At 33.1% G+C, this 26443-nt stretch overlaps 7 protein-coding genes across 7 annotated transcripts; 4 read left to right on the top strand and 3 right to left on the bottom strand.

Moving 5' to 3' along the window:
* Positions 1 to 119: 119 nt before the first annotated feature.
* On the bottom strand, positions 120 to 1917 carry LOC107370397 (choline/ethanolamine kinase). The gene is made up of 4 exons (XM_015938390.3): positions 1662 to 1917; positions 1341 to 1596; positions 584 to 1261; positions 120 to 515 (listed from the first exon to the last, which is right to left on the bottom strand). Exons 1-4 carry the CDS (start codon positions 1811 to 1813, stop codon positions 399 to 401), a joined length of 1203 nt encoding a protein of 400 aa, XP_015793876.2. The 5' UTR covers positions 1814 to 1917; the 3' UTR covers positions 120 to 398.
* A 245-nt stretch (positions 1918 to 2162) lies between these two features.
* On the bottom strand, positions 2163 to 5589 carry LOC107368529 (RNA cytidine acetyltransferase). Its single transcript, XM_015936372.3, has 2 exons — positions 2457 to 5589; positions 2163 to 2382 (listed from the first exon to the last, which is right to left on the bottom strand). The coding sequence occupies exons 1-2, from the start codon at positions 5453 to 5455 to the stop codon at positions 2286 to 2288; spliced, it is 3096 nt and encodes a 1031-aa protein (XP_015791858.2). The 5' UTR covers positions 5456 to 5589; the 3' UTR covers positions 2163 to 2285.
* A 716-nt stretch (positions 5590 to 6305) lies between these two features.
* On the top strand, positions 6306 to 9094 carry LOC107367631 (uncharacterized). The gene is made up of 5 exons (XM_015935360.3): positions 6306 to 6368; positions 6550 to 7196; positions 7302 to 7385; positions 7728 to 7976; positions 8120 to 9094. Exons 2-5 carry the CDS (start codon positions 7009 to 7011, stop codon positions 8568 to 8570), a joined length of 972 nt encoding a protein of 323 aa, XP_015790846.2. The 5' UTR covers positions 6306 to 6368; positions 6550 to 7008; the 3' UTR covers positions 8571 to 9094.
* Positions 9095 to 9532: 438 nt separating this feature from the next.
* On the top strand, positions 9533 to 11585 carry LOC107367623 (ESF1 homolog). The gene is made up of 3 exons (XM_015935350.3): positions 9533 to 9639; positions 9718 to 11308; positions 11379 to 11585. Exons 2-3 carry the CDS (start codon positions 9734 to 9736, stop codon positions 11541 to 11543), a joined length of 1740 nt encoding a protein of 579 aa, XP_015790836.2. The 5' UTR covers positions 9533 to 9639; positions 9718 to 9733; the 3' UTR covers positions 11544 to 11585.
* Positions 11586 to 11767: 182 nt separating this feature from the next.
* Positions 11768 to 13940, top strand: LOC107369136 (exonuclease mut-7 homolog). The gene is made up of 3 exons (XM_015937060.3): positions 11768 to 12712; positions 12786 to 13166; positions 13237 to 13940. The coding sequence occupies exons 1-3, from the start codon at positions 11918 to 11920 to the stop codon at positions 13834 to 13836; spliced, it is 1776 nt and encodes a 591-aa protein (XP_015792546.2). The 5' UTR covers positions 11768 to 11917; the 3' UTR covers positions 13837 to 13940.
* A 5186-nt stretch (positions 13941 to 19126) lies between these two features.
* Positions 19127 to 21267, top strand: LOC107369445 (exonuclease mut-7 homolog). Its single transcript, XM_015937402.3, has 3 exons — positions 19127 to 20055; positions 20128 to 20505; positions 20568 to 21267. The coding sequence occupies exons 1-3, from the start codon at positions 19267 to 19269 to the stop codon at positions 21165 to 21167; spliced, it is 1767 nt and encodes a 588-aa protein (XP_015792888.3). The 5' UTR covers positions 19127 to 19266; the 3' UTR covers positions 21168 to 21267.
* Positions 21268 to 24476: 3209 nt separating this feature from the next.
* On the bottom strand, positions 24477 to 26357 carry LOC107365911 (uncharacterized). The gene is made up of 2 exons (XM_015933488.3): positions 25641 to 26357; positions 24477 to 25539 (listed from the first exon to the last, which is right to left on the bottom strand). The coding sequence occupies exons 1-2, from the start codon at positions 26249 to 26251 to the stop codon at positions 24534 to 24536; spliced, it is 1617 nt and encodes a 538-aa protein (XP_015788974.2). The 5' UTR covers positions 26252 to 26357; the 3' UTR covers positions 24477 to 24533.
* Between the last annotated feature and the right edge of the window lie 86 nt (positions 26358 to 26443).

The raw sequence follows: 26443 nt of genomic DNA, 5'->3' as shown, positions 1-26443 counted from the left end.
TGGTGGATAAAAGTGGTGGAAAAAAGTGGTGGAAAAATGTGGTGGAAAAAAGCCACTTTTAAAGTGGTGGAAAAAAGTGGTGGATAAAGTGGTGGATGTGGTGGAAAAAAGCCGGTCCCGCTAAGCTTACTATTAATACTTTATTTGAAAATAAAAACAACGAAGATATTGATTTTTTAAAAGACAGTTTAAAATAAAAAGTCAACAGAAGTCGCAAAAATATCACACTTTTCAAGCTGTAAGTTAATACTAAATAGGCAGTTCATCAAATTTTTTGCGTGACAATCGAGAAAAATCTCTTAGCAATTTTTATTGTTGAAATTTTATGCACCAATAAACATTTTAATGAGTCTGATTATAAAGCTAATTTACCAATCGAACGAGATATAATAGAAATTTTATTCACTCGACTTCTTTCCTGTTCCAGACAATATTGATTGCTTGTACTGTTCACATCTTTCTTTGGCCTCAGCTACATTTGCATCTTGTTTTTCAATATTATCGGACATGATGTGCTATATAAAATAGGAAAATATCAGATTATTAACAATCCTGCAAGTTTTTAAACTTAATCAATACTTACAAAAATTGGAGCTAATGCTGGACTCATTTTACCTCGACCTACTGATTTGAAAACAAATTGAAGAAGAATATCTCCGAAATCAATTTCCCTTTCCAAGTTCTCTAAATTGTCAACCTCTGGATCAATATCACCATCGCGAATTTTAATGAGATGATCGAGATAAACCTTGAGCATTCGCTTTTTCTCTTCTCTGGTGGTTATTGTTTGGCCTGCCCAAGTTTCGGCTCGTCCTGGTATAAAGCTTTTGGCATAAAAGAAGAAAGCTAAATCATAGCTACGAAATCCGTAGCTACAGTTATCATAGTCAATTATCATAATCCTTTTATCTAAAGAATCAGAATTTTGTCGATCTAAAATATTTCCAAAATGTAAATCATTATGACAGAATACTGTTGGGGATTTGATGTATTGAGCCATATCTCGAAGCCACTCGGCTGTTCCAATTGAATCATATTCCAATAATTGCTGAACCATAGGCCTGTATTCTGGTTCATAGCAATCAACAGACAAAAACGAATTGTTTTCTTGGGCAAGGTTATAAAATTTTTCAGCCATTTTCAGCACACTACAGGGATCCTTTGAAATTGGCATTTCCAGCTGATGGATTTCAGCCATTTTTCGTATTATACAATCAATTATCTCAGTACTGTGCCATGTTGCAGGAGGAAATTTTATGCCCTGAATAAGTCAAAAAATGAACGATTATTAAAAGTCAATAGATGCCATAATATTTGTAAGTTTAGATAAAATGATGTACCTCGATGTAATGTTCAATTCTGCCTTCTTTGAAAACTCCATAAATTTTCGGGGCAAATCCTTTCTGGTAAAGTTTTTCCCCGATTAAGGGTAAAGCATCCATTGAAACAACAATCATGTCACCTTGATCGCCAACAAATGAACTGCCATGCAAACGAACTACCACTTTGGCAGGAATATTAGCATTTAATCCTGATTGCTTGAATGAGGTTAATTTCAAATTAGTACAAGCATAGATGCGGTTACTAAGTCCATCTCTAATGACAAATCAAGTAATGGTTTTGTTAGTTTATATACAAGGCTGGTTAATTTTGACACTTACTCGATTGGTGTTACAGTAATTTCATCCAGCGTTAGATCCTTCCATGGTCCAGCAATGAACTCACTGCACAATTGTCGACACTTGTCACGAATTTCATCATTAATAACAGATTCAACCAATTTGATTGATGAAAAGTCTATTTGTTCAGCCATTGTAATATTGATATTTCTGTTATCAAGCAAATGTTGTCAAATATCAAACTGGTTTCCTAATTATTTGTTAATTTTTCTCTTCAGATCATCACTGTTTGAAGGAAGAATCAAAGTAAATCATTTCTGTCCTTGGAATCAAACCAACTTTTGAAGCTCTCTATTGTTCTCCCGAACACAATAACTTCATTGAGTGAGATTGGTTATCATAAAAATTTAGTATGATATCGAGTGATCTATCTTTAAAGTACGTTGTTAAGAAGATTTCAAAAGCTTGCAGAATCGGAATTACCATCTTTCAAAAGATAAATAATCAGAAAAATATATTAATCTGATCAAGATAGGTAGCGGCTCATTTTTTCCAACATTTTTATTTACTCAATGTTTTACACTTTATTTACAGATCAAATAAATTCAATTCATTAGTATTTCCTATTGGAGATAGTTTAGATTAAATTGTCAATTGCCATTCTTTTTATTCCTTATTAAATTGCTTCTTTTTGAACTTTTGTTTCCTCTTTTCCGGCTTATCCAAAGGAGTGATCTCATTTTTCTGCTTTTTAGGTTGAACACTGGAAAAAAGATTAAATTAATAAGAACGAATTATTAACGAACTTGAAGGTTTAAAAAGACAATTTTTACTTACGTTTTGATTGACACGATTGATTTATGCTTGCCTTTCAAGACAGTATCCCATTCGTCTTCAGTTCCTTTAATAGCGTATTTAGCTAGATGCTTCATTTCTTGTGTTAATTTAGCACGATTAGCTTGCTCTTCTTCCTTGATCTGTTCAGAAGCATCCTCTAATTCATCATCCAAGGCTCCAGGAACTGGTCTCATTGAATAAATTGCTTCATAGCTTTGCTTTTCTAGTCCCAATGCTTCTGATATTGCTTTCTCTTGGATAGAATTGAGCCAATTTGAGAACTTTTTAACCGATTTCAAGAAATGAGCTAATATTTGGTTGCCAGGTAATCCTATTTCATCGCCAATTTCGTCTATAGTCTTACCTTGAAGACCTACTCCAAGTAAGATAATTAGTTGAGCGGGTGACAAATGCACAGATTCATCAAATTTACGCATGAAAAAAAACCTTGCCAAATGAGGAAGTAGATCGGTTATTCGACGATAATCATCACGAAAAGTTGAGTATATTTCCAGCCTTTTCAAATCATGGAGAGTCATGTAGATTTCCAGTTCCATCTTTGTTAACGGTTGACGTTTAATGTTCTTACTTATAAACTCATTTTCTTGAAGAACTTCAACAGCAAGCAATGCTTTCAATTGATTAAAGCTACAAGAAAGGAGTGAAATGAATCGTTTTCTGAATTGCTCCCATAGATTAATCAACCATGCATTGGGATTTTCTTTTTCCGCAGTTGTCCCATCAACATCCATTTCATCATGATCTTCCGTGATAAGAGATTTGATTAAAATACAGTCGTGTTCTCTTGTAACTTCATTTGCTTCTGGATTTACATAGATAGGAGTGTATCCATTTCGACGCCAAAATTTCAAAATATTACCTGTTAACCCAATATTAACAACTATGTAGTCTAAAACTTCTGCTTTCCGCTCTTCCAGTTTTAAAAACAAAGGTTCACAGTCACTACGAGGAGTTATTTCCAAATTCAAGCCAATCTTTTCGAACACTTTTTCAATAGGTGTTACCTCATCGTTCGTTAGTTTTATGTTGAAATTTCCCTTGAAATATTCTTCGACAAGTTGTAAAGCTCTGCGGTCATAACCATATTCTTGTAAATCATATTTAGGATTGATTGCTATTTTAATGATACGAGCTCCATGAAGTGACATTAATTTGCTACTCAGGTACTCTTGCTGGATTAGTTTAGAGATCGATGAGTCGCCATCAGCATTGAAATTGTCTTGAGCCCAATTTAGCGGTGAATCTTCATTTTCCAGTCGAAGAAAAATAAAGCATAAGACTTCTGGTACTTTACTTTTGTGAGCTGTTGGTGGAAGCAAGACGAATAAATGATGGTCGGGTGAATCAGCCATCAGTTGAATTGCATTGGCATTTGCAGTATAATCAGAGGCAAAATAGATATTCATCAACTTCTGAAGAAGTGTTTCAGGCAATTTGTGATAACTGAATAAAGTTTCACGATTAATATAAAACAATTGACATTCTTCTGGAGCAGGACAACCGAAATTGTCTTTATCATCCTTTTCAGAATTAACCCAATCCAGGCACAAAGATTTATTAAGCCATTTCTCCACTGAATCTTTTTTAGAAAAGAGAACTGGATCACTTAAAGTAAACTCTTCTAGTGGGTTACTTGATAAACGTCTCAAATCTTTCATTAGATTTGATACATGAGAACGTCCGCTAGCCTTGTATCCGTTATTTGTGATGCTGAGAAAAACAATGAAGGTACCAATAAGCGACTTTACTTGATCGAATGGAATGGAGGCTGCTTCATCAATGATCAAAAGTTGGGTTGATTTAGTGAAAAGTTCATCCCTTGATGCATCATATGGGGAAATATACTGGATAAACTGGCGACATGTTCTGAAAACATTGATTCGAGTTATTATTTTCTCATTTTCAGATGATGGCAAAATAGTTGGTGGCGACGAAGAGAATGATGAAAGTAAAGATGATTTGGATGTACGTATAATTAGATAATCTTCACCCTCTTTGTATCCAGCTTCTTGTAGTCCCATTAAAATATAGTGGAAAATAATTTGTAGACCTTCCAAATTATTAGTCGTAATATAAATATTTGAAAAATTTAAAGCAACCGCTCCTATAACACCTAATCCAAGAGCAGCTGATTTACCTCGACCGCGAGGACCCATGAAGCAGGTAACTTGTCGTTCTTTTTTCGAGATAACATCGACCATTTTCACAACAGCTTTGGCCTGGTCAAGAGTTTTACAACAATTGAGCAGACAACCAAGAGGTTGTGTGTCAGCAGTTGAATTTTTAAGAACATTCAATTCATTTTCATCTTCAGACACTTCTTCGACGGATATTTTCGGCTCTGCATAATTACTTAAAGGTATCAATTTCAGGTTATCACCAATAGCCATAAAAGTTGGACAGGACATCAAAGAAAGAAGGAATCTCTCATTAAACAACGATATTGTTTTGTGAGATGAATTATCATAAATCTTATATGCATTCATTTCAAGATTATACAATTCTTTCAAGTCTTTGATTGTATCGAGAAGGAAAATTATACAGCCACCAGCTCGAATACATTCACAAGCAGAAGCCAATTGGTTGGCAGTTAGACTGCCAAAATCTTGAATAACTAGTAGATCAAAGGCCTGATTGATTAATGGCGAATCATCTCGATAATGGATAAAGTTTATCGGAACTCGATCCAAGAGAATGGTGAACAAATCTTCTTCACTGCAATTATCTTGGTCGGCTTTGAGCTTTTTCTGCAGTTTAACCACTTTTCGTTTATCACTTTCATAGTATGATGGAACATCTGAACATAACCATAAAATAGACATTGATAACTTATTTTTCAATTTACTCATTCGACTGTAAATTGAAGGAATAGCGAGATGAGCCAAAGGACCAACAACAGCAATCACAGATCTATCATTGTTAGAGACATTGTTTGCCAACCTTTTCTTAACACTGGAGTCCAATTTACGTTTACCCATTGTAACAATTTAATTGATGGTCATCTAAAAAAATAATAGCAATGATAGTTAAAAATAACTTAAAGCAAGAAACACAAAAATAGACAATGTTTATCAAACATTCAGAAACACATGAAACGGTTGAGGTTATATGTACACAAAGATACTATCCGATATCTGTATCTGATACCACCAATAATAACTAACAATTGTAAATTTTTCATTTACTGAATAGAAAAGCCTTAATCTGAAGTTAGTTTAAGAATTATTGAGCATTTTAATGATGATGATGAATTGAAAAAAGGATTTAAATAATAATTTAATAATGGATTGAACTGATCTCAAATCAGTCTAACAGATATCTATTTCAAATGTTGCGGTAAAAAAATTGCACTCGTCTAAGTTTCTAAAAACAAAAAATTTATCAAAACTAGGCACGAACCCTGATCTTAACCTTTATTATCACTACACTCTAACCACTGAGCTAGCAATTAATTTTGAATTTAGAGTTTAATTTTTTAAGACAATTCTTCAAGCAGGCATTGGTAAATGAAATCAATACGTTAAACACAAAAAAACGCATCACTTTGGCTTTAAAGTATGCATTCTTTGAGTGTGATTTAATAAAAATGATCAAAAAATTAACTTTTAATCCATTATTAAACTATTATTTGAATCCTTGCCATTAAACATCATTATGTGTACGGTTAACTTCATAGTTAAAGATACACAGATTTGTGTACATATAACCTGTTCCACATGAAACACATGCTTTTTAAAAATGTGAGCCACAGGATTGGGATCAGGTTAAGTATCGGATCCATAAAAGCAATCTGTTTTCACGTGTTAAACAAAAACACTTTCAGAAAATTTTGTTTGTCATATTCATTTTGTCTAATTTAATTAAAATTGTTCAACCAATTTAACCTGAAAGGTAATAATGATAAATAATTATTTTATTAAATTATTTTCGTAACAAGTATAATTTTTGTAATAATTGTTACAATCTAATTTGTCTCATTCATGATATGTTTGATTTTCTGTCTTTGAAGGGATTGTATGGGCAGAGGTTTTTCTTGCAGTGAATTTATACCTTTTATCTATTTCTTTCTTAGGTAAACTGTAACGGCTTTAAATTGGCTACTTCACGGACGGAGGGATACCGCGACACCAGAAAAGATCAGGTTGCTCGTAAACCTAGATCTTCTTATGGTTCTGGTGGTCGTAACAATATCGCTGACGGTGATTGGGTTTGTTCCGATTCCTCTTGTGGCAATGTCAACTTTGCTCGAAGATTAGCTTGTAATTTATGTGGTAGAGATAGATATTATCCATCGAAAGGCGACAAACCATCTCATCATTCTTCATCCAATCAATCTTACAATCAACATTCTTCTCATCACCGTGACCGTGATCGTCATCGGGATCGGACCAGGGATCGATCTAAGGATAGAGATAGAAGTCGAGATCATGGTCATCATCATTCTCCATCCTCATCATCTCATCAAAGTCGAGAAAAGGGCAGTTCAAACAGTAGCTCAAGCAAAAAATTAATTGGCCATGAAATCGGAAAAATGGCCGCTGAAAAATCACGGGGTTTGTTTTCCGCTGATGATTGGCAATGCGGTCGCTGTGGAAATGTCAATTGGGTTCGTAGACAACAGTGTAACATGTGTAATGGACCTAAATTTAGTGAAAATGAAGAAAGGACTGGTCTTGGCGGTGGTTACAATGACCGTGGCCAAGTTGAATATATACGCCGGTAAGCATTTTTGTTTGTATTTCATTTTATTACTATTATAAATTTTTCATATTATATTACTATTTTATGCTATTATTATCATTATTATTACTTCCATTGCTACAGTGAGGATTCTGATTCTGAATATGATGATTTCGGACGCAAGAAAAAGAAATTCCGTTCATACGATACCCCCAGGAAATCGAACAGGTGAATCTATTTTTACCTTTTTGCCAAAATTACAATCTTTTTCCCGTTTTTTCTCTGAGGCACAAAACCTAGTTGGCTAAAATTTATTTTGTAGATTTAACTGTAAAAACATGCTTTTTTATTGATAGACATTGTTTATACTAGCAATGCATGAATTCATTAACTTTAATGATTTGATTCACTCTTCAAATTCACTATTTATTCTCTGCATACGTGCTGTTAATTATTATGTTTCAATGTTTTTGGAAGTGATGAATAACTAAATGTTGCATATATCATTGATATAATATACATATATATATGTATCTCATTATTAACATTATTTTTCACCCCTCTCTATAGTTCCAGAAGTGATAGAGGAGGAGATCGACCAAGATCCAGAGAGAGATCCACTGACCGTTCAGGAGGTAGATCAACTGATAAAAATAAAGGCAGAACGAAAGATCGATCTCCTTTTGAAACAAGAGAAAAAAATAGAAGCAAATCTCAAGAGCGGTCACTAGAGAAATCCAATCATAGTTCACGACAAATTGATAAAGATAAATCACCTGATCGATATAAAGAAAAATCATCAACAAGGTATCGAGAAAGGTAGGTTATAATTTTTAGTCTATATATTTTATAGTTTTAATAGTGTACCCTCTTCAATTTTCTCACCTTTTGTCTGTCCATAAAAAACAAAACCCTTATTGTTTATAAACATCAAATTAATGAAATTTTATTAATTAATCCAGAGACCGAAGCAACGAAAGATCACATCGACCATCAACAAGTGGTAACAAGTCAAACCGTGACGGAGACAAAAGTTCAAAAAAGGATGATTCATCTTCAAGGTTCAAGCGAGATTTCAGAGAGAATAGAAGTTCGGATGAATCAGACGATGGAAATAATTCTCAAGATAAGAAATTTCCAACCGATAAAGAAGAACATAAATCACAAAATATAAATTCAACCAATTCGAGCACCTGTGAAAATATTAATCGCCCTTTGAGCCGAAGAGATGTAAAGAACCGAAAGTTTTTCAATGAAAGAGATAGTACCAATCAAGGAGACGACGATGATGATTCAGATGATGATTTAGAGTATTTAAACTCACATAATGACAACGAAGAAGACGATGATGGTGATCTTTCTAAATATGATCTGAGTGATTTAGTTGAACCTAAAGACGAACCCATTCTGTGAATTTATCAATGATAACTGACTGAAAAACTTCCAGTGGTAAATTAATTCAAGACTATCCAAGGAAAAGTCGATCAAAGTGATCTCAAATTTTATCGAAGAAATTAAGTTTCTCATCAATGCTTCAACTTTTACTCTAACTGGAAAATCAATGAAAGTGAAAAACGCAACTCTTTCTATTCATTTTATTTATTATCAACATGCTGAATCCAAAAATTTATGACAATTCTAACTGAACTAAAGTTGAGTATCGTCGATTCAATTTTAATCTTTCTTTTCTAATAAATTCACTAATAGGCTGCATGTTTAATGACAACCGAAGCAAGTTTCCTTTATTATGCACCGACAGCATAATCAATTTTCCTTACTTTTTAGATCACAATGATCAATCGAAAGAATCAATCCATTTTAATTTATCTTGGAAATTCTCTAATCAAATAACTATCAAATTAAAAATGAACAAAAAATCAAGAACAATGTACATTCTCACCTTTCATGATCCATTAAATTTCAAGAGAAATCATTAACTATCAATAAATTTCACAATTATTTCACAAATTGAACTAGTGGACATTATATCTGATTTTGCTAAACATTGAAGATTTCCAGTAAAAAGCAGATTTAAAAAGAAAAGTTCAAGTTTCAAGATCTGATTGTTATCAAGGATTTCAAGCATCAGTTGAAATTAGTCACATTTCAGGGAATTTTAACATTGGTCAGTTAACTTATTAAATCTACTTAATTTCCAAAGAAACAATAGAAACAACGGATCGTATATTCCAGTCCAACTAACCAGCGTAGCAAATTAAAAGATAGTCATCTAAAAAATGTAATTAAGTAAATAATAATCACAATTAAAAATGATCCAGAGCAAGAAACAAAATAAACAATGTTTTTAAAAATGTGAGCCAAAAAGAGGATTGGGATCAGTGTGTGGATCCGATCCATAAAAGCAATCCGTTTTCACGTGTTAAACAAAAACATTTCCAAACATTTTTGTTGTGTTTATTTGTCAATTTAATTAACCCTGTTTGTATTAACTCCACTTTAACTTCAAAAGTAATATTAATAAGTAAGTAATATATCGAATTAAGTTTTGGCTTGAGTAAACTTTTCTATTTTTATACTAACCTCATGTATTCAAATTTAGCTTATTAGACATAACCATGGAGGAAGATGGACTTGATGATCGATTCAAAAAGGTTCTTAATGATCCACGGTTCAAGAAGTTCCCTCGTAAAGGAAGGAAGATCAAAGTTGATTCAAGGTTCGAAAAAATGTTCGATAAAAAATTCAATGGTGAACCATTAGTTGATAAAAGAGGTAAACGAGTGAAAAAGACTGACAATGACAATCTGAGAAAATTTTATGAAGTCGAGGAAAATGTCAAGAAAATCCGTGGAGAATGCAATGACTTGGAATCTAGCTCAAGTGACGAAAGTTCAGACGAGGAAGAAGAAGAAGTTGAGGATGAAAATGAGACTGCTGAACAGATTGATTCAAAAGTCTTGAGGACAGATGATGTCACCTGTCGTTTCGCTGTTACCAATGTTGATTGGGATCAACTTAAAGCTGTAGATCTTTTTGTTTTGCTTAATTCTTTTAAACCAAGCAATGGTGAAATTTTAAGTGTGAAGATATATTTATCTCAGTTTGGTAAAGAAAGGTTGGAAGCAGAAAAACTCGAAGGGCCAAAAGAGCTGACTGAAGTTAAACTAGAAGAAGACGAAGAAGATCCGTATGAATCTAATAACTGGGATGCCGATGAAATTATCAATACTGATTGTCCATTTGTTTCTGAAAAACTTAGAAAATATCAATTGAATAGGTTGAAATATTATTATGCTGTTGTTGAATGCGACTCGCCTGATACTGCAGCAACTTTATATGATCAATTAGATGGAATGGAGTATGAGAGCAGTGCTTCAACCTTGGATCTGAGATTCATTCCAGATGACATGTCTTTCGACGATGATGAACCCACCTCAGTTTGCAATGAGATGCCATCTCTCATTGATTATAAGCCTCCTCTCTTTATTACCACTGCTCTGCAACAAACTAAGGTTCGTTTGACATGGGATGAAACTGACCCTAAACGTGCTAAAACTTTGGAAAGAGCATTTACTGAAAGAGACAAAATTTCAGATGATTTAGCTTGTTACCTTGCATCATCATCAGAGGAAGAAGCTGATGAATTGTCGGATGAGGAGGAAATTACTCTTGAAGGTAAAAGTCTTCAAGATCGTATTAACAAGTATAAAGATTTACTAGCAAACGTTGAGAGAGACTCTGCAGACGATGAAAAGGACATTGATATGGAAGTAAAATGGGAACCCGAGTTGGAAAATATTGGTCAAAAAATTGTCGAAAAGAAGCAAAAAGAAAAAATGAGTTATGCTGAAAGACAGTTGGTTGAGAGAAAAGAAAAGAGAAAAGAGCTTAAAAAACTCAAAAAGCAATCAGCAACCGAAGCTCCCGAACAAGATTCAGATAATGAAAATGAAGAATCAGATGTTGATGATGAGCAATATCAAGAATCAGATAAGCAATCAGATGAATCTGATGAAAACTCTGATGATGAAAGTCCGAAGAAACGAGATGATCTTGAGTTGTTAGTAATGGATTCTACTAAAAAAGACAGAAAACATTTTGATTACAATGAATTTGTGGAAAATAAAAAATCCAAGAAAAAGTGGAAAAAGAAGAAAGACAAATCCAAACAATCGGAAGATAATTTTAAGGTAAATTTTAATTTTATTTTTTACTTATTTTTTCATGCGTATTCACATCTCATTTCATTCTACATTTCAGTTCGACCCAGAAGATTCTCGTTTTGCGGCAATATATAAATCACATTTGTACAACGTTGACCAATCAAGTTCACATTTCAAGAAGACGCAAGCTTATGAGGAAATTTTGAAACGTAAAGCATCCATCAATCCTGATACAAAGTATCCTGTAAAAAAATCTAGATAAAATGTTAATTTAAAACAAATAAAAGTTACTTTTGAACAATTATTTACTCGATATCTATTATTTCTTTTCCAATCTCTTTATTTAATGAAAATTTCAATCTAATATTTAATTTTTAAATTGCCGCCTTAATCTGCTAAAATAAAAATGACCAATGAGGGTTGATCGAATTGATTTTAAAAGCTTTATAAACAAATGAACATCATGTTTAGCTTGTTTAGTCATCATTTCTTGTGCAACCTTGTTCATCAAAATATCATCAGCAAGTGTTTTTAACTTAACCAGTTTTTTACTAAACCAGTGTTTTTAGCTATTTTCATTGACCGTTGAGTTTCTCCGTTCATTCATCTTCCTTTTAGTGTGTTATCATCTCCGACATGGATAAAGACATTTCCGAAATTACCAATAAATGGAGATATTTGAATCAAGGGCAAATGAAAAAAGATACAGATGAAAAAATTGGCCCTTACCTTGACAAGTACTTCATGAAATACAAAGAAACAATTTATACAAGTGCTCTATCATTGTTCAAAGCTTTGGATAGCCGCAGTTTAAGAAAGTCGTATAAACACGAACCTATCAGTATTCAAGCCTTAAAACGCTTCAAAGATTTTATGGATAGAAACCAAGCAATGATTGATGAAACGTTAAGGGAAGAGAAAGTAATTTTGGCGGCGTGTCAGTTCGCTATCGATAGAGAAAGTGAAACTTGGATCAACACAATCTGTAAATATTATCATGTGGAAAGTTTACCTAAGGCGGATAGGGTGCGTTTGCTTCAGAAAACACTTGATGAGAAAAAGTTTTCATCTGCCGCATGGTTTGGTACCCATGCTAAGGTTATTCGTGAATTTAATATACAAGATATTTGTGTCCCTTTGATATGCCAAACTAAAATCAATGTGGTGGAGCAATTGATGAGACAAGATCCAGCAATCGCTCAGGATGTTGCTGCATGTATCGATAAATACGTTGATAATGCAGGAGAGTTGGCGTATTTTGCTCGAGATATTCCTGGCGCTAATTTTGTCATGGTGAATAATAAATCAATCAATAAATTGGCTAAACGTTTGGCTCGAGAATATAAAATTCCAATACAACTTTGCCCAAAAACAGATTACAATGCTAAAATTACCGCAATTAAATTCCTTTTCAAGCGAAGGTACGAAGAGGTAAGTATCCTTTATTCAAGGTTTTAATACATTTTCATCTGATCTGTTCTTCGATCATTTCTATTGATTACAGCGCGAACCTATGGACAAAAGGACTTGGGAAACAATGATAGATTCAGTGTTTGACCTAGATAATCCAGCATTAGAGGACAATAATCTTGTACTGGAGCTGCTTTATGACCTTACAAACTATGAACAATACGAGGAAGCTAGACGTTTGGCTAATTTACATCGTATACCAGAAAACGAGTGGCCAGAGTCACTATTAAGTAACCGTTCTAAACCTGACAAACATTATCCCAGTCTTGTTAGTAAAAGTTTTATCTTGGATTGGGATGCAGAAGGTGTTGAAGTTGAAGCTGAAAACTTTGAATTTGATTTGCCAGAGGATAAAATCTTTCTTATCGATAGTCATGAGAAATTTAAAGAAATGAACTCCTATATTACTAACAAAGTAAGTATGACCATTAAATTTGAAGACTAGTGATTATTGAAGAGTATTACTAATAATTTAATTTATTCAGCGTCCATTATTAGCCATCGATACGGAATGGAAACCGAACCTGGGCTTACTCACTGAAGGCAAAACAAAAGTAGCTTTAGTACAAATCGCCTGTGAAGATCGGATTTTTGTGGTCGATGCAGTTAAACTAAGTAGTGATAGCGAATGGGCCACCTTTGTCAATTCAATCATCAATAATCCTACTCTTATAAAAATAGGATTCTCGCTCCAAAACGATATGCTAGCTATTTCTGAATTGATGGCTGACATGAATATCGAAACTAAACCAGAAAGTTTTATTGATTATGCGGAATTTCACAATTCACTCGTGCAAGCGTTCAAAATACCTTTACCTGAATATCCTGTTTCAACTAAAGGCTTATCCAAGCTATCTTATACAGTTTTAGGGAAATGTCTCGTCAAAGAGGACCAATACACCAATTGGGAAATGAGACCTCTCACTGCTGATAAAATTGCTTATGCAGCAACCGATGCATTCGTTTTGCTGAAAATTCACGAAAAACTTGAAAGCTGGTGCCAAGAAAGAGCAATTAACTACGAAGTTTTAATGAAAGCACTCCTGAAAAAGGACTCGACGAAAAACAAAGTTAACGTTAAATAAATAAATTATTTTTGAGAAAGCATAAAGATGTTAAAATAAGCGAACCAAAAACAATTTAGACAAGACAATAAAGATAATTTTAGCGATTGTTAATATTTATTTTATTTGATATTTGTTCCAAATTATTTGCTTCGGTTAACATAAATATAAACACGAAGAAAAAGTCGGATTCAAAACCAAATTCATTGTTAGATTATTTTAAAAATTCAAGCTGATTAATTTTCAGTTCTCATAGGCTATTAAAATTGTCAAATGAAGATGAGGAACCTTTAATTTGGAATTGAAACATAGATTTAGATCGCTAACTATTTCTTAAGCTATACTTTTACTGTTTAATATTAGTTAATAGGTGACACCTATTAACATAAATGCATACATTTATAAGTTGGACATCTTCACAATTTAGTTTCTTCAACCAAAACTTCAAAAGAAGATCAAAGCCTCTATTGAGTTAAATTAGACTGGCAAAAGCTAATGGGTTAGATAAAACAAAATGTGAACTCGAATGTAGCTATGGGCCATTGAACGGCATTGTTTTGGACTTTAGATTATCGGACCAAGCAGTTTGTCAATGATGCGCAAAGAATAAGAATATTGCTATCTTTATGAGAAGTAGTTTATGCTAGAAAGGCCATCCCGCTTTGAAGCACTTTTATCTTCTTTTCGTTTGATCTTTATCCTTTTTGGTCTCAAAACCAATCATTAAATGGGCCAATTTTAATCCTTACTCTTAATAAGTTTTAAGCCATCAAATTGCTTATTTGAGTTGTTTCATTAACTATTTACTTTAAGAGTATATCAACTGCAGAAAGGTTTTAGTTAATCGAGAGGCATCTTCAATTAGTGGCCTAAAGTTTAATAAGTTGAATGGAATAATTTCGTTGCAAACCCAGTCGATGTAGGCATACACGCCAGAAGAATGAGCAGTAAGAGAATTGGTCAAATAAGGCGCAGCTTTGGCGTTTATTAAAATTTATATGCGCTACACGCTCGATTCAATTAAAATTCCCAAAAAGATTCTCCAACCAAGACTCGACCCAATAAACACTTTTGACTTGACCAACTCTTTAACCACTGAGCTAGTGGTTAATTTAACAAAATTGTTTTAATTTTTGAGGTGTATTGTGGAAGCTGACATTGTTACTTTTGTTAAGATGAAAATTTCTGCGTTAAACGCAAAAAACGCGAAGAGGCAATGACAAAAAATATGTTCTGCGTGTATAAAGAAAAACGCTTCAATTCGTGCGCTGAATTTTCTTTTATACGTCTATTTTGATTCGACTGGGAAGGAAACGCATTAAACAATTATTTAACACATTCTAACTTTAATTTTCAGTTCCTTTAACATATTATGTACAGTCGATTTAAGGTTGTTACTGAAAAGACACAGTTAACACAGTTGTAACATTTATGCACGAATTTACACAAATAATGAAAAGGGAATGAGTAAACACGGGTAAAAACGAACTCGTATAGAATTTTGAACTCTGTTTGGTTTGTAGGAAAAGAAAACTGAGTCCATTTTTGCGACTTGAAAGTTTCTCTGGCTGATGGTTTTCTGGTTGATCTTTATGAGAATTTAGTTTATTTTATTTATTTAGTTTATATTTGGAAGACAATCGCGTTTCGAAACACTTTTATCACATTCTTTCAAATGGATCTTTTAGTTTTTTGGCCTCAACAACAAATCATTCAATGGTTAAATTACAATCATTACTCTTAATAAGAATAAGCCGTCTATTTGCTTTTTTGAGCTGTTTAATCAACTAATTACTCTAAGAGCATATCAACTGCAGAAATGCTTTAGTTGATCGTGTTACACCCTCAATTCGGTGACCTAAAGCTGTATAATTTGAGCAGAATAATTGAACCTAATTAGCCACCCATTAGATAATCATTTAACTTTGATTTTTCAGTTCATTTTGTTACCGTTAACATATTATGAACAGTAAGTTTTAGGTTGTTACTAAAAAGACACAGTTAGACACAATTGTATAACATTATAGCATTTATGCACAAATTGACAAAAATAATGAAAGACAAATGGTTAAAAACAAGTAAAAACGGGTAAAAATGAATCTATTCCAAATTTAGACTCGGTTACTACGTAGGGACATCAAAACTGAATCCATTGGTGTGCTTCGAAAGTTTCTCTGATCAATAGTTTTCGAGAAAATCGAGGTCAAAGTTGAAACTTCGATCGCCTTTTGTGTAATAATGGAATCAGATTTCTTAGAGAAACTCATTCTCAAGATGTAAATTTTGATCGCCAACCAGAAAATGCATTTTGTTACATTAAATAAAACTTTGATTTTCTGTAAAACAGATCAGTTCGACTTTTAGATAAACCGGCCTCTATATGTGACCATAAGAGTTAGAGAACTGAAAGTAAGTATTGGTCCATAAGAATTGTTTTTACACACCAGGGACCAAATACTTTTTTCGATCTACCAACAGTTCTCTTGATTTTGGCCTTTGAACTAAAAACTTTTAGCCTCGATAATCCGGGAATGATAGTACTTACAATGATCATTCTGCGACTAAATATTAGATTCTGTGATGGATCTTGAAATGGTGCAATATCAAATTATTCAAGATGCTACACGAAAAGTTATAACATTGTATTTTTATGTTACCAGATTTGATAAAAGATTAACAAAATTAAATGGTTACTCATTACGTGTCAGAAGAATATTGATTTTTGAATGAAATGCATCACATTTCTTTGATATTCGGTGATATTATGTTATTGCCCATAATGAAATCTAATGATTAGTCAAAAAATCATAATTTTAGGTGATTTCCATGTCGAAATATCGAGGCTCAAAGTTTTTAGTCCAAAGGCCAAAATCAAGAGAACTATTGATAGATAGAAAAAAGTATTTGATGTTGATGTGTAGAAACAATTCTTATGCTCCAACAGCAACTTTCAGTTCGCTAACTCTTATGGTCACAGAATGAAGTGGGTTTGATCAAAAATCGAACTTATCTGCTTTAATGGGAACGGAAAATTATATTTCGCAAAATAAATGCATTTTCTGGTTAATTATCAAAAATCACATCATCCAAATTAGTTTTCATGAAAAAATCTGCTTCCAATATTGCACAAAAGGCGATCGAAGTTTCAACTTTGACCTCAGTTTTATCGAAAACTATTGGTCAGAGAAACTTTCGAAGTCCACCAATGGATCCAGTTTACATGTCCTCATAAACTGACAGAGTCTAAATACGATAGAAATCAATTTCTTTCCTTTTTTACCCATTTTTCTTTCAGTGTTTGTGTCAATTAGTGCATATCTGTTTAAATTGTGTTAACTGTGTCTTTTTGATGTCAAACAAGCTCAGTTTTTCAATTAAATGTCCCATCATACTGAAAGAAAAATTGGGTTAAATGGACAAAGACAAGTAAAAATGAACTCCAATAAAATTTAGACTCTGTCGGTTTGTAGAGACATCAAAACTGAGTCTTGTTGTGCGATTTAAAAGTTTCTTTGATTAATAGTTTTAGAGAAAATCGAGTTCGAAATTTAAACTTGGATCGCGTTTTGTGCAATAACGGAGGCAGATCTCTTCGAGAAACACATCTAAATGATGTACCCTTGTGATTGCAAACGCGAAAATGGCCTTTGTTACATGAAATAAAACTTTGACTTTCTGTAAAACAGATAAGTTCGATTTTCAGATAAACCGGCCTCTATCTGTGGCCATAAAAGTTAGAGAACTGAAAGTTAGTATTGGAGCATAAGAATTGTTTGTACACATCAGGGACCAAATAATTTTTTCGATCTATCAACAGTTATCTTGATTTTGGCCTTTGAATTAAAAACTTTGAGTCTCGATAATTAGACAAGTGCATCACCTACAATCATCATTTCTTGACTAATCGTTGGATTGCATCCTGGACAATAACATAGCATGACTGAATAGCGAATAAATCGAAGTCAATTCATTTAAACATGAATATCCTTCTAGCACATAAGATTTGTGCTTCATTAACTATTTACTTTTGTTAATCATTTATCAAATCTGGTAACACAAGTAATACAATGTTATAACTTATTTTGTAGAATCTTGAATAACTTAATATTTCGCTACATCATTATGCATCATAAAATCTAATGTTTACTCAAAGAATGATCCTCGTAACTTCTATCATTCTCGAAATATCGAAGCTCAAAGTTTTAAACTAAATGAACAAAATCAAGAGAACTGTTGATAGATTGACAAAAGTATTTGATCCATAATGTGTACAAACGATTTTTGTGTACCAATAATAACTTTCAGTGCTCTGACTTTTATAGTCACAGAATGCAGTCGATTTAGCTAAAAACCGAACTCATCTGCTTTAAAGGAAATGGAAAATTATATTTTTTTTCAATAAATGGATTTTCTGGTTAATTATCAAAAATCACATCATCCAAATTAGTTTTCATGAAAAAATCTGCTTCCAATATTGCACAAAAGGCGATCGAAGTTTCAACTTTGACCTCGGTTTTCTCGAAAACTATTGATCAGAGAAACTTTCGAAGCCCATTAATGGATCCAGTTTACATGTCCTCATAAACTGACAGAGTCTAAATACGATAGAAATCGATTTCTTTCCTTTTTTACCCATTTTTCTTTCAGTATTTGTGTTAATTTGTGCCTAAGTGTGTCTTTTTAGGTAAAACTGAATAGTAGTCCATATGTTGGATTGAAAATTAGGAATTTCTCATATGGCATATACTTTTGCACTACTTTTTTGTCATTGAGCAAACAAATTGTTAGCAAAATTGTCAAATACAATTAAACTCCTCAATTCAATGGTGATTAAGTCGAAATAAAATTGACTCAGCCTTTTTGCAAGAAGCATAAACACAAATTTTTATTGCATGTAAAAAAGTACATTTTCTGGTTGATCATGAAAAGTTACATTAACAAAACGAGTTTCATGAAAAATAGGATTTCATCATTGTACAAAAGGCGGTCGAATTTTCAATTTCGAACTCAATTTTATCTTTATTTTGTACATATTTTTCATGAGTATTCACATCTCATTTCATTCTACTTTTCAGTTGGACCCAGAAGATTCTCATTTTGCGGCAATATATAAATCACATTTGAACAATTATTCACTTGATATCTATTATTTCTATTCCGATTTCTTTTTTAATGAAAATTTCAATCTAATAATTAATTTTTAAATTGCCGCCTCAACCTGTAAATATAAAAATGACCAATGAGGGTTGAATTATTTGATTTTGAAAGGTTTAAAACGAATGATCCTTGTGTTTAGCTTTTTAGTCATCTTGTGTCAGCAAGTGTTTTTAACTTAACCAACGTTTTAACTTGCCCAGCTTTTTTAACTAAACCAGTGTTTTTAGCCATTTTCATTGACCATTGAGTTTCTCCTTTCGTCCATCTTCCTTTTAGTGTGCCATCATCCCCGACATGGATAAAGACATTTCCGAAATTACCGATAAATGGAAAAATATGAACCAGACGCACATTGATACAGATGAAAAAATCGGACCCTACCTTGACAAGTACTTCATGAAATACAAGAAAACGATTTATGACAGTGCTCTATCATTATTCTATGCTTTGGATACCCGCAATTTAAGAAAGTCACATAAACACGAACCTATCAGTATTCAAGCGTTAAAATGCTTCAAAGATTTTGTGGATAGAAACCAAGCAACTATAGAGGAAGCGTTTCTGGAACAGAAAGTAATTTTGCCGGCCTGTCAATTCGCAATCTATAGAGAAAGTGAAACTTGGATCAGCACAATCTGTAAATATTATCATGTGGAAAGTTTACCTAAGGCGGATAGGATTCGTTTGCTTCAGAAAACGGTTAATGAGAAAAAATTTTCATCTGCAGCATGGTTTGCTATATATGCTAAGGTTATTCGTGAATTTAATTTACAAGATATTTATGTCCCTTTGATATGCCAAACTAGAATCAGTGTGGTTGAACAATTGATGAAACAAGATCCAGCTATCGCTCAGGATGTTGTTGCATGTATGGATAAATATATTGATAATGCAGGAGAGTTGGCGTCTTTTGCTCGAGATATTCCTGGCGCTAATTTTTGCCTGCTCAATGATAAAGGAATAGCTAAATTTGCTAAACGTTTGGCTCGAGAGTATAAAGTCCCAATACAAATTTGCCCCAGAATAGATTACAATGCTAAAATGAATGCGATTAAATTCCTTTTCAGGCGAAGATACGAACAGGTGAGTAACCTTTATTCAAGGTTTTAATACATTTTCATCTAATCTGTTTCTTGGCCCTTCTATTGATTACAGCGCAAACCTATGGACAAAAGGACTTGGGAAACAATGATAGATTCAGTGTTTGACCTGGATAATCCAGCATCAGAGGACAATAATCTTGTACTGGAGCTGATTTATGACCTTACAAAGTATGAACAATATGAGGAAGCTAGACGTTTGGCTCATTTACATCGTATACCAGAAAACGAGTGGCCAGAGTTACTATTAAGTAACAGTTCTAAACCTGACAGACCTTTATCTAGACTTGGTAGTGGGAAAATAATTTCCGATCGGAATCCAAAACTTGTTTCAGTTGAACCTGAAAAATATGAAGTTGACTTGCCAGATGATAAAATTTTTTATATCAATAGTCATGAGAAATTTAAATCGATGAACTCTTATATTACTAAAGTAAGTATGATCATTAAATTTCAATATTCATTTCAAATATTCTACTAAATTGATTTATTCAGCATCCATTATTAGCTATCGATACGGAATGGAAACCGAAGCTGGGCTTACTCAATGAATGTAATCCAAAAGCAGCGCTTGTACAAATCGCCTGTCAAGATCGGATTTTTGTGGTCGATGCAGTTGAACTGTGTCGGGATAGTGAATGGGTCACCTTTGTCAATGCGATCATCAATAACCCTAATCTTATCAAATTAGGATTCTCGATCCATAACGATTTACGAGCTATTTCTGAATTGATTGCTGACATGAATATCGAAACCAAACCAGAAAGTTTTATTGATTATGCGCAATTTCATAAATCACTCGTACAAGCGTTCAAAATACCTTTACCTGATTATCCTGTTTCATCTGGAGGTTTATCCAAGTTAGCTTATACAGTTTTAGGGAAATATCTCGTCAAAGATGACCAATACACCAATTGGGCGATGAGACCTCTCACTACTGATAAAATTGTTTATGCCGCAACTGATGCATACGTATTGCTGGAAATTCACGAAAAACTTGAAAGCTGGTGCCAAGAAAGAGCAATTAACTACGAAGTTTTAATGAAATCGCTCCTGAAAAAGGACTCGACGAAAAACAAAGTTAACATAAAATAAATTATTCTTGCGAAAGCAATATGATGTTAAAATACAATGTAATTTAACCAAAAACAATTTAGACAAGACAATAAAAATAATTTTAGCGATTTTGGATAAATATTTTATTTCTTTTATTCGATATTGGTGCCAAACCATTTGGTTGGTTAAAATAAATATAACACGAAAAAGTCTGATTCAAACCCAAATTCACTTAATTGTTAAATTATTTTAAAAATTCAAGCTGATTAATTTTCAGTTCTCGTAGGTTATTAATATTTTCAAATTAAGATGAGGAACCTTCAATTTGGAATTGAAACATAGATTTTGACTTTTCGTATCAAAAACAATATTAAGTTTCTCAATGGATCTCATCGCTAAATATTTTTTAAGCTATGCTTTTGCTGTTTAATTAGCGTTAATTAGCTTTCACTAAACTCACCTCGTTAATCGGTAACATCTATTAACATAAAGATTATAAATTAAATCCCATACACCAATAAGTTGGACAACTTCACAATTTACTTTCTTTAACCAAAACTGCAAAAGAAGAAGATCGAAGCTTATATTAAGTTATTAAATTAAACTGACAAAAGCCAATAGGTTAGATGCAACAAAATGTGCACTCGTTAAATCTATGGATCATTGAACGGCATTGTTTTGGACTTAAGCTTTTTGACCAAGCAGTTTGTCAATGATGAGCAAAGAATAAGAAATTTTTATCCTTATGAGAAGTAGTTTATGCTTGAAAGACCATCGTGTTTTGAAGCACTTTTAGCTTGTTCTTTTCGATGGATTCTTTAGTCTTTTGATCTCAAAAGCAATCATTAACTGGACCAATTTTAATCCTGTCTATTGATAAGTTTCTAGCCATCCAATTGCTTGTTTGAGTTGTTTCATTTACTAATTACTTTGAGAGTATATCCACTGTAGAAATTTTTTAGTTAATCGAGTTACATCTTCAATTCAGTGGCCTAAAGTTTAATAAGTTGAGCGAAATAATTTCTTTGAAAGTTAAAACTAATTACACAATCATTTAACGCATTCTAACTCTAATTTTCAGTTCCTTTAACCTATTATATACTGTCGGTTTAAAGTTGTTACTAAAAGACACAGTTAGACACAATTGTAGCATTTATGCACAAATTGACAAAAATAATGAAAGACAAATGGTTAAAAATGGGTAAAAAACGGGTAAAAATGAATCTCTTCCAAATTTAGACTCTGTAACTACGTAGGGACATCAAAACTGAGTTCATTTGTGCGATTGAAAAGTTTCTTTTGTCAATAGTATTCGAGAAAATCGAGGTCGAATTTGAAACTTCGATCGCGTTTTGTGTAATAATGGAAGCAGATTTCTTCGAGAAACTCATTCTCCTGATGAAACTTTTGATGGCCAACCAGAAAACGCCCTTTGTTAAATGAAATAAAACTTTGTGTTTCTGTAAAACAGATCAGTTCGATTTTTAGTTAAACCGGGCTTTTTCTGTGGCCGTGGGATTGAGAGAGCTGAAACTTATTATTTGTCCATAAAAATTGTTTCTACACATCAGCGATCAAATACTTTTTTCGATCTACCAATAGTTCTCTTGATTTTGGCCTTTGGATTAAAAACTTTGAGCCTCGATAATCCGAGAATGGTAGTACTTACAATGATCATTCTGCGACTAAATATTAGATTCTATGATGGATTATAAAATGGTGCAAGATCAAATCATTCAAGATGCTACAAAAAAAGTTATAGCATTGTATTTTCATGTTACCAGATTTGATAAAAGATTAACAAAAGTAAATGGTTACTCATTATGTGTCAGAAGAATATTCATTATTGAATGAAATAAATCACATTTTTTTGATATTCAATGATATTATGTTATTGACCATAATGAAATCTAACGATTAGCTAAGAAATCATGATTTTAGGTGATGCCCATGTCGAAATATCGAGACTCAAAGTTTTTAGTCCAATGGCCAAAATCAAGAGAACTGTTGATAGATCGAAAAAAGGCTTTGATCCATTATGTGTACAAACAATTCTTATGGATCAATAATGAGTTTCAGTTCTCTAACTCTTATGGTCACAGATTTCAGTCGATTTAACTGAAAATCAAAGTGATCTGTTTTAAAGAAAGTCAAAGTTTTATTTGATGCAACAAAGGGCATTTCCGGATGGATCATTCAAAGTTGCATTTAAAAAATGAGTTTCATGATAAAATCTGCTTCCATTATTACACAAAAAGCGATCGAAGTTTCAACTTTGACCTCGATTTTCTCGAAAACTATTGATCAGAGAAACTTTTCAATCGCACAAATGGACGCAGTTTTCATGTCCCTACAAACTTGTAGAGTCTAAATTTGAAACAAATCAATTTCTACCCTTTTTAACCCATTTTTCTTTTAGTGTTTGTGTCAATTTGTGCATAAGTGTTACAATTGTGTTTATTGTGTCTTTTTAGCAACAATCGCAGCTTAACAATTCAATATCCCATTGAGATGCAACTTCAAATGCAAATTACTGTGATGGTCAGCTAATCGTAAGTTTCATTGCTTTCAAAGTAGATCAAGGTTAATGAGAGAATGTTTAAATCGACTTAAGAACCAAATCAACACTTCCAAATAGTCGATTTTGATCACGAAATGTCAAAATTTTCGGTAGCTTGAAACATTTACTTTGCCTCTAATTATACTGAAAATGCTAATGTAATTCAACTGATGGCTGATTCACCCGACCATCATTTATTCGACTTGCTTCCACCAACAACTCATAAAAGTAAAGTACCAGAAGTTTTATGCTTTACTTTTCTTAGACTAGAAAATGAAGATTCATCACTAAATTGGGCTCCAGGCACTTTCAATGCTGATGGCGACTCTAAACTAATTGAGTAGCAAATTAATGTCACTTCATGGAGCTCGTACTATTAAAATAGCAATCAATCCTAAATATGATCTACAATAACATGGCTATGACCGCAGAGCTTTAGAACTTGTTGACGAATATTTCAGAAGAAATGCCAACATAAACTAACAAACGAAGAGGTAACACTCACTGAAGACGAATGGGATTCTATCTTGAAAGGCAAGCATAAATCAATCGTGTCAATCAAAACGTAAGTAAACATTGTTTTTTTTAAACCTTCAAGTTCAATCGATTCTCATTGAAGATGAAAATAAATATTACAAACTGATCAGATAATGTGTGAAACCCTTGATATATTTAATTTATTTAATTATGATCCTCGTACTCCTAGCTTGAATCCTCAGATTGAGAGATCACATTCGTATCGCATACCGTTATGAAAACTACGTTTATGAAATTATTTTGTAGAACCATTTTTATGACGAGAAAATTTTTATTAAAATATTCGATATAATTAAAACTCTCAATTTTTATTTGTTACCGAAGACAAAATAAAACAGCAATAATAGGACGAGTGGAATGAAGATACCAATAAAGTCGAACGAGAATTTTTCAGTTTGCTTGGTTTTACCAAGTTTATCTTGGACAATTTGATCTTCCAACAATTTAGCTCCACATAAAACAATGGGTACTCCAGTACCTGGTTGAGTTGAGGCTCCAACAAAATATAAATTATCAAACACGGGACTCTTCAAACTGGGTCTGAAGCAAAGAACTTGAGGAATGGAATGAGTTAAGCCAAGAATTGAACCATTCCAAAGGTTGAACTTTTCCTTCCATGTTCTTGGATCATTGACAATTTCAGTTTCAATGTAAGATTCAAAGGATTCAAAGCCCATTTGCTTTTCAATCGTCTCAATAACCTGTGCCCGTGCTCTTGCCACCAAACCATCAAAATCAGCTCCTTTTTCATTGGTCATGCAACCTGTTGGTACCAAAATAACCATCGTATCTTTACCTGGTGGGGCAGCATCTGGATCGATTCGACTGGGCACGTTAACATAAAAAGATGCTTGTGTTGGTAAAGTGTGTCCCTTGAAGATTTCATCGAACGAAGCTTTATAGTTTTGTGCCAGGAAAACATTGTGAACAGTAAATTTGGGTAATTTTTCCTTCAATCCCCAATAAAAGGATATTGAAGATGAAGTGTGATCTTTTGAACCCAATTTAGTGCCGTACGATGTTGGTGGAAGTAAATTGTTGTAAGCAAATACCAGATCAGCGTTACACACCACAAAATCAGCATCAACAACCTCTCCACTCTCCAGTGTTATACCAGTGACTTTTTTGTTACCATCAACATTTATTTTCCTCACTGGTGCAGAGTAATTAAATTTAACTCCAAATTTATTTGAAGCAATTTCAATCAGCTTATCGACAACTCTGTGAAATCCACCTTTGGGATACCAAATACCCTCAGCAATCTCTGTGTATTGAAGTAAACTGTACGGGCCAGGACTATCATATGGAGACATGCTGTTAACAATTAAAATAAAAAAAACCAAAAATGATTAAATTTTCCAGCATTGATCATGAAATATAAAAATTGATAGTTTTATATTTAAATTTAAACTTACCCCATGTACATTGATTGGAAAGTGAAAGCTTTAATCATGTGTTCAGTTTTGAAGTACTTTGTTGCTCTTTTATAAACAGTCGAGTATAAATGCATACGAAACAATTCAGGAATATACTTTAACTTGAAAAGATCCCAAATTGACGCGAATCGTGTTTTTAGAGCCATTTGAACTGAATGCTCATAATGAACATGAGACTCTTTGAGAAAATCAAGAAATCTCATCAGCGTATCTTCACTTGATCCCTCAAATTTTTCCAACTGTCGGTAAACTGCTTGGATATCACTGGACAATTCAATTAATTTGCCATCATGAAAGTAAACACGATAATTGATCGGACATTTAAGCAGCTCCAAGTGATCGTTGATATCCTCACCCAAATCAGCAAATGTCTCCTCAAACAGCTTAGGCATTAGGTAAAGTGATGGGCCTTGATCCCATCGATGTCCATTTTGTCTGATCAACGAACATCGGCCTCCACTGAAATCATTTTTCTCGTAAACAGTAACATCGAATCCTAATTTACCCAATCGAGCAGCAACAGCTGAACCACCAACACCAGCGCCAATTACAATTGCTCTTTTTCCTGAGCTACTGGAGTTACCATTCATGATTAAACTTGGTAATGATAACTGAACCCACAATCAATATGGAAAGTGAAAAGATAGCAAATGATGATCACAAGTTAAAACTGGTAAGCTTTGTGTTCAAAGACTGAGCTGAACTAAACGCTTTTCAACTTTAAGGTTTCAACAAATCCATCGACATTAACATTTGTTTATTACTTATTGGAAATGACAATC

The sequence above is a fragment of the Tetranychus urticae genome, chromosome 1 (genome assembly GCF_039701765.1).
Source record: "Tetranychus urticae isolate SD_2017Ah chromosome 1, NJAU_TeUrti_SD_1.0, whole genome shotgun sequence".
Taxonomy (NCBI): domain Eukaryota; kingdom Metazoa; phylum Arthropoda; class Arachnida; order Trombidiformes; family Tetranychidae; genus Tetranychus; species Tetranychus urticae.
The sequence above is the reverse complement of the archived record's forward strand: the minus strand, read 5'-3'. Positions and strand labels throughout refer to the sequence as shown.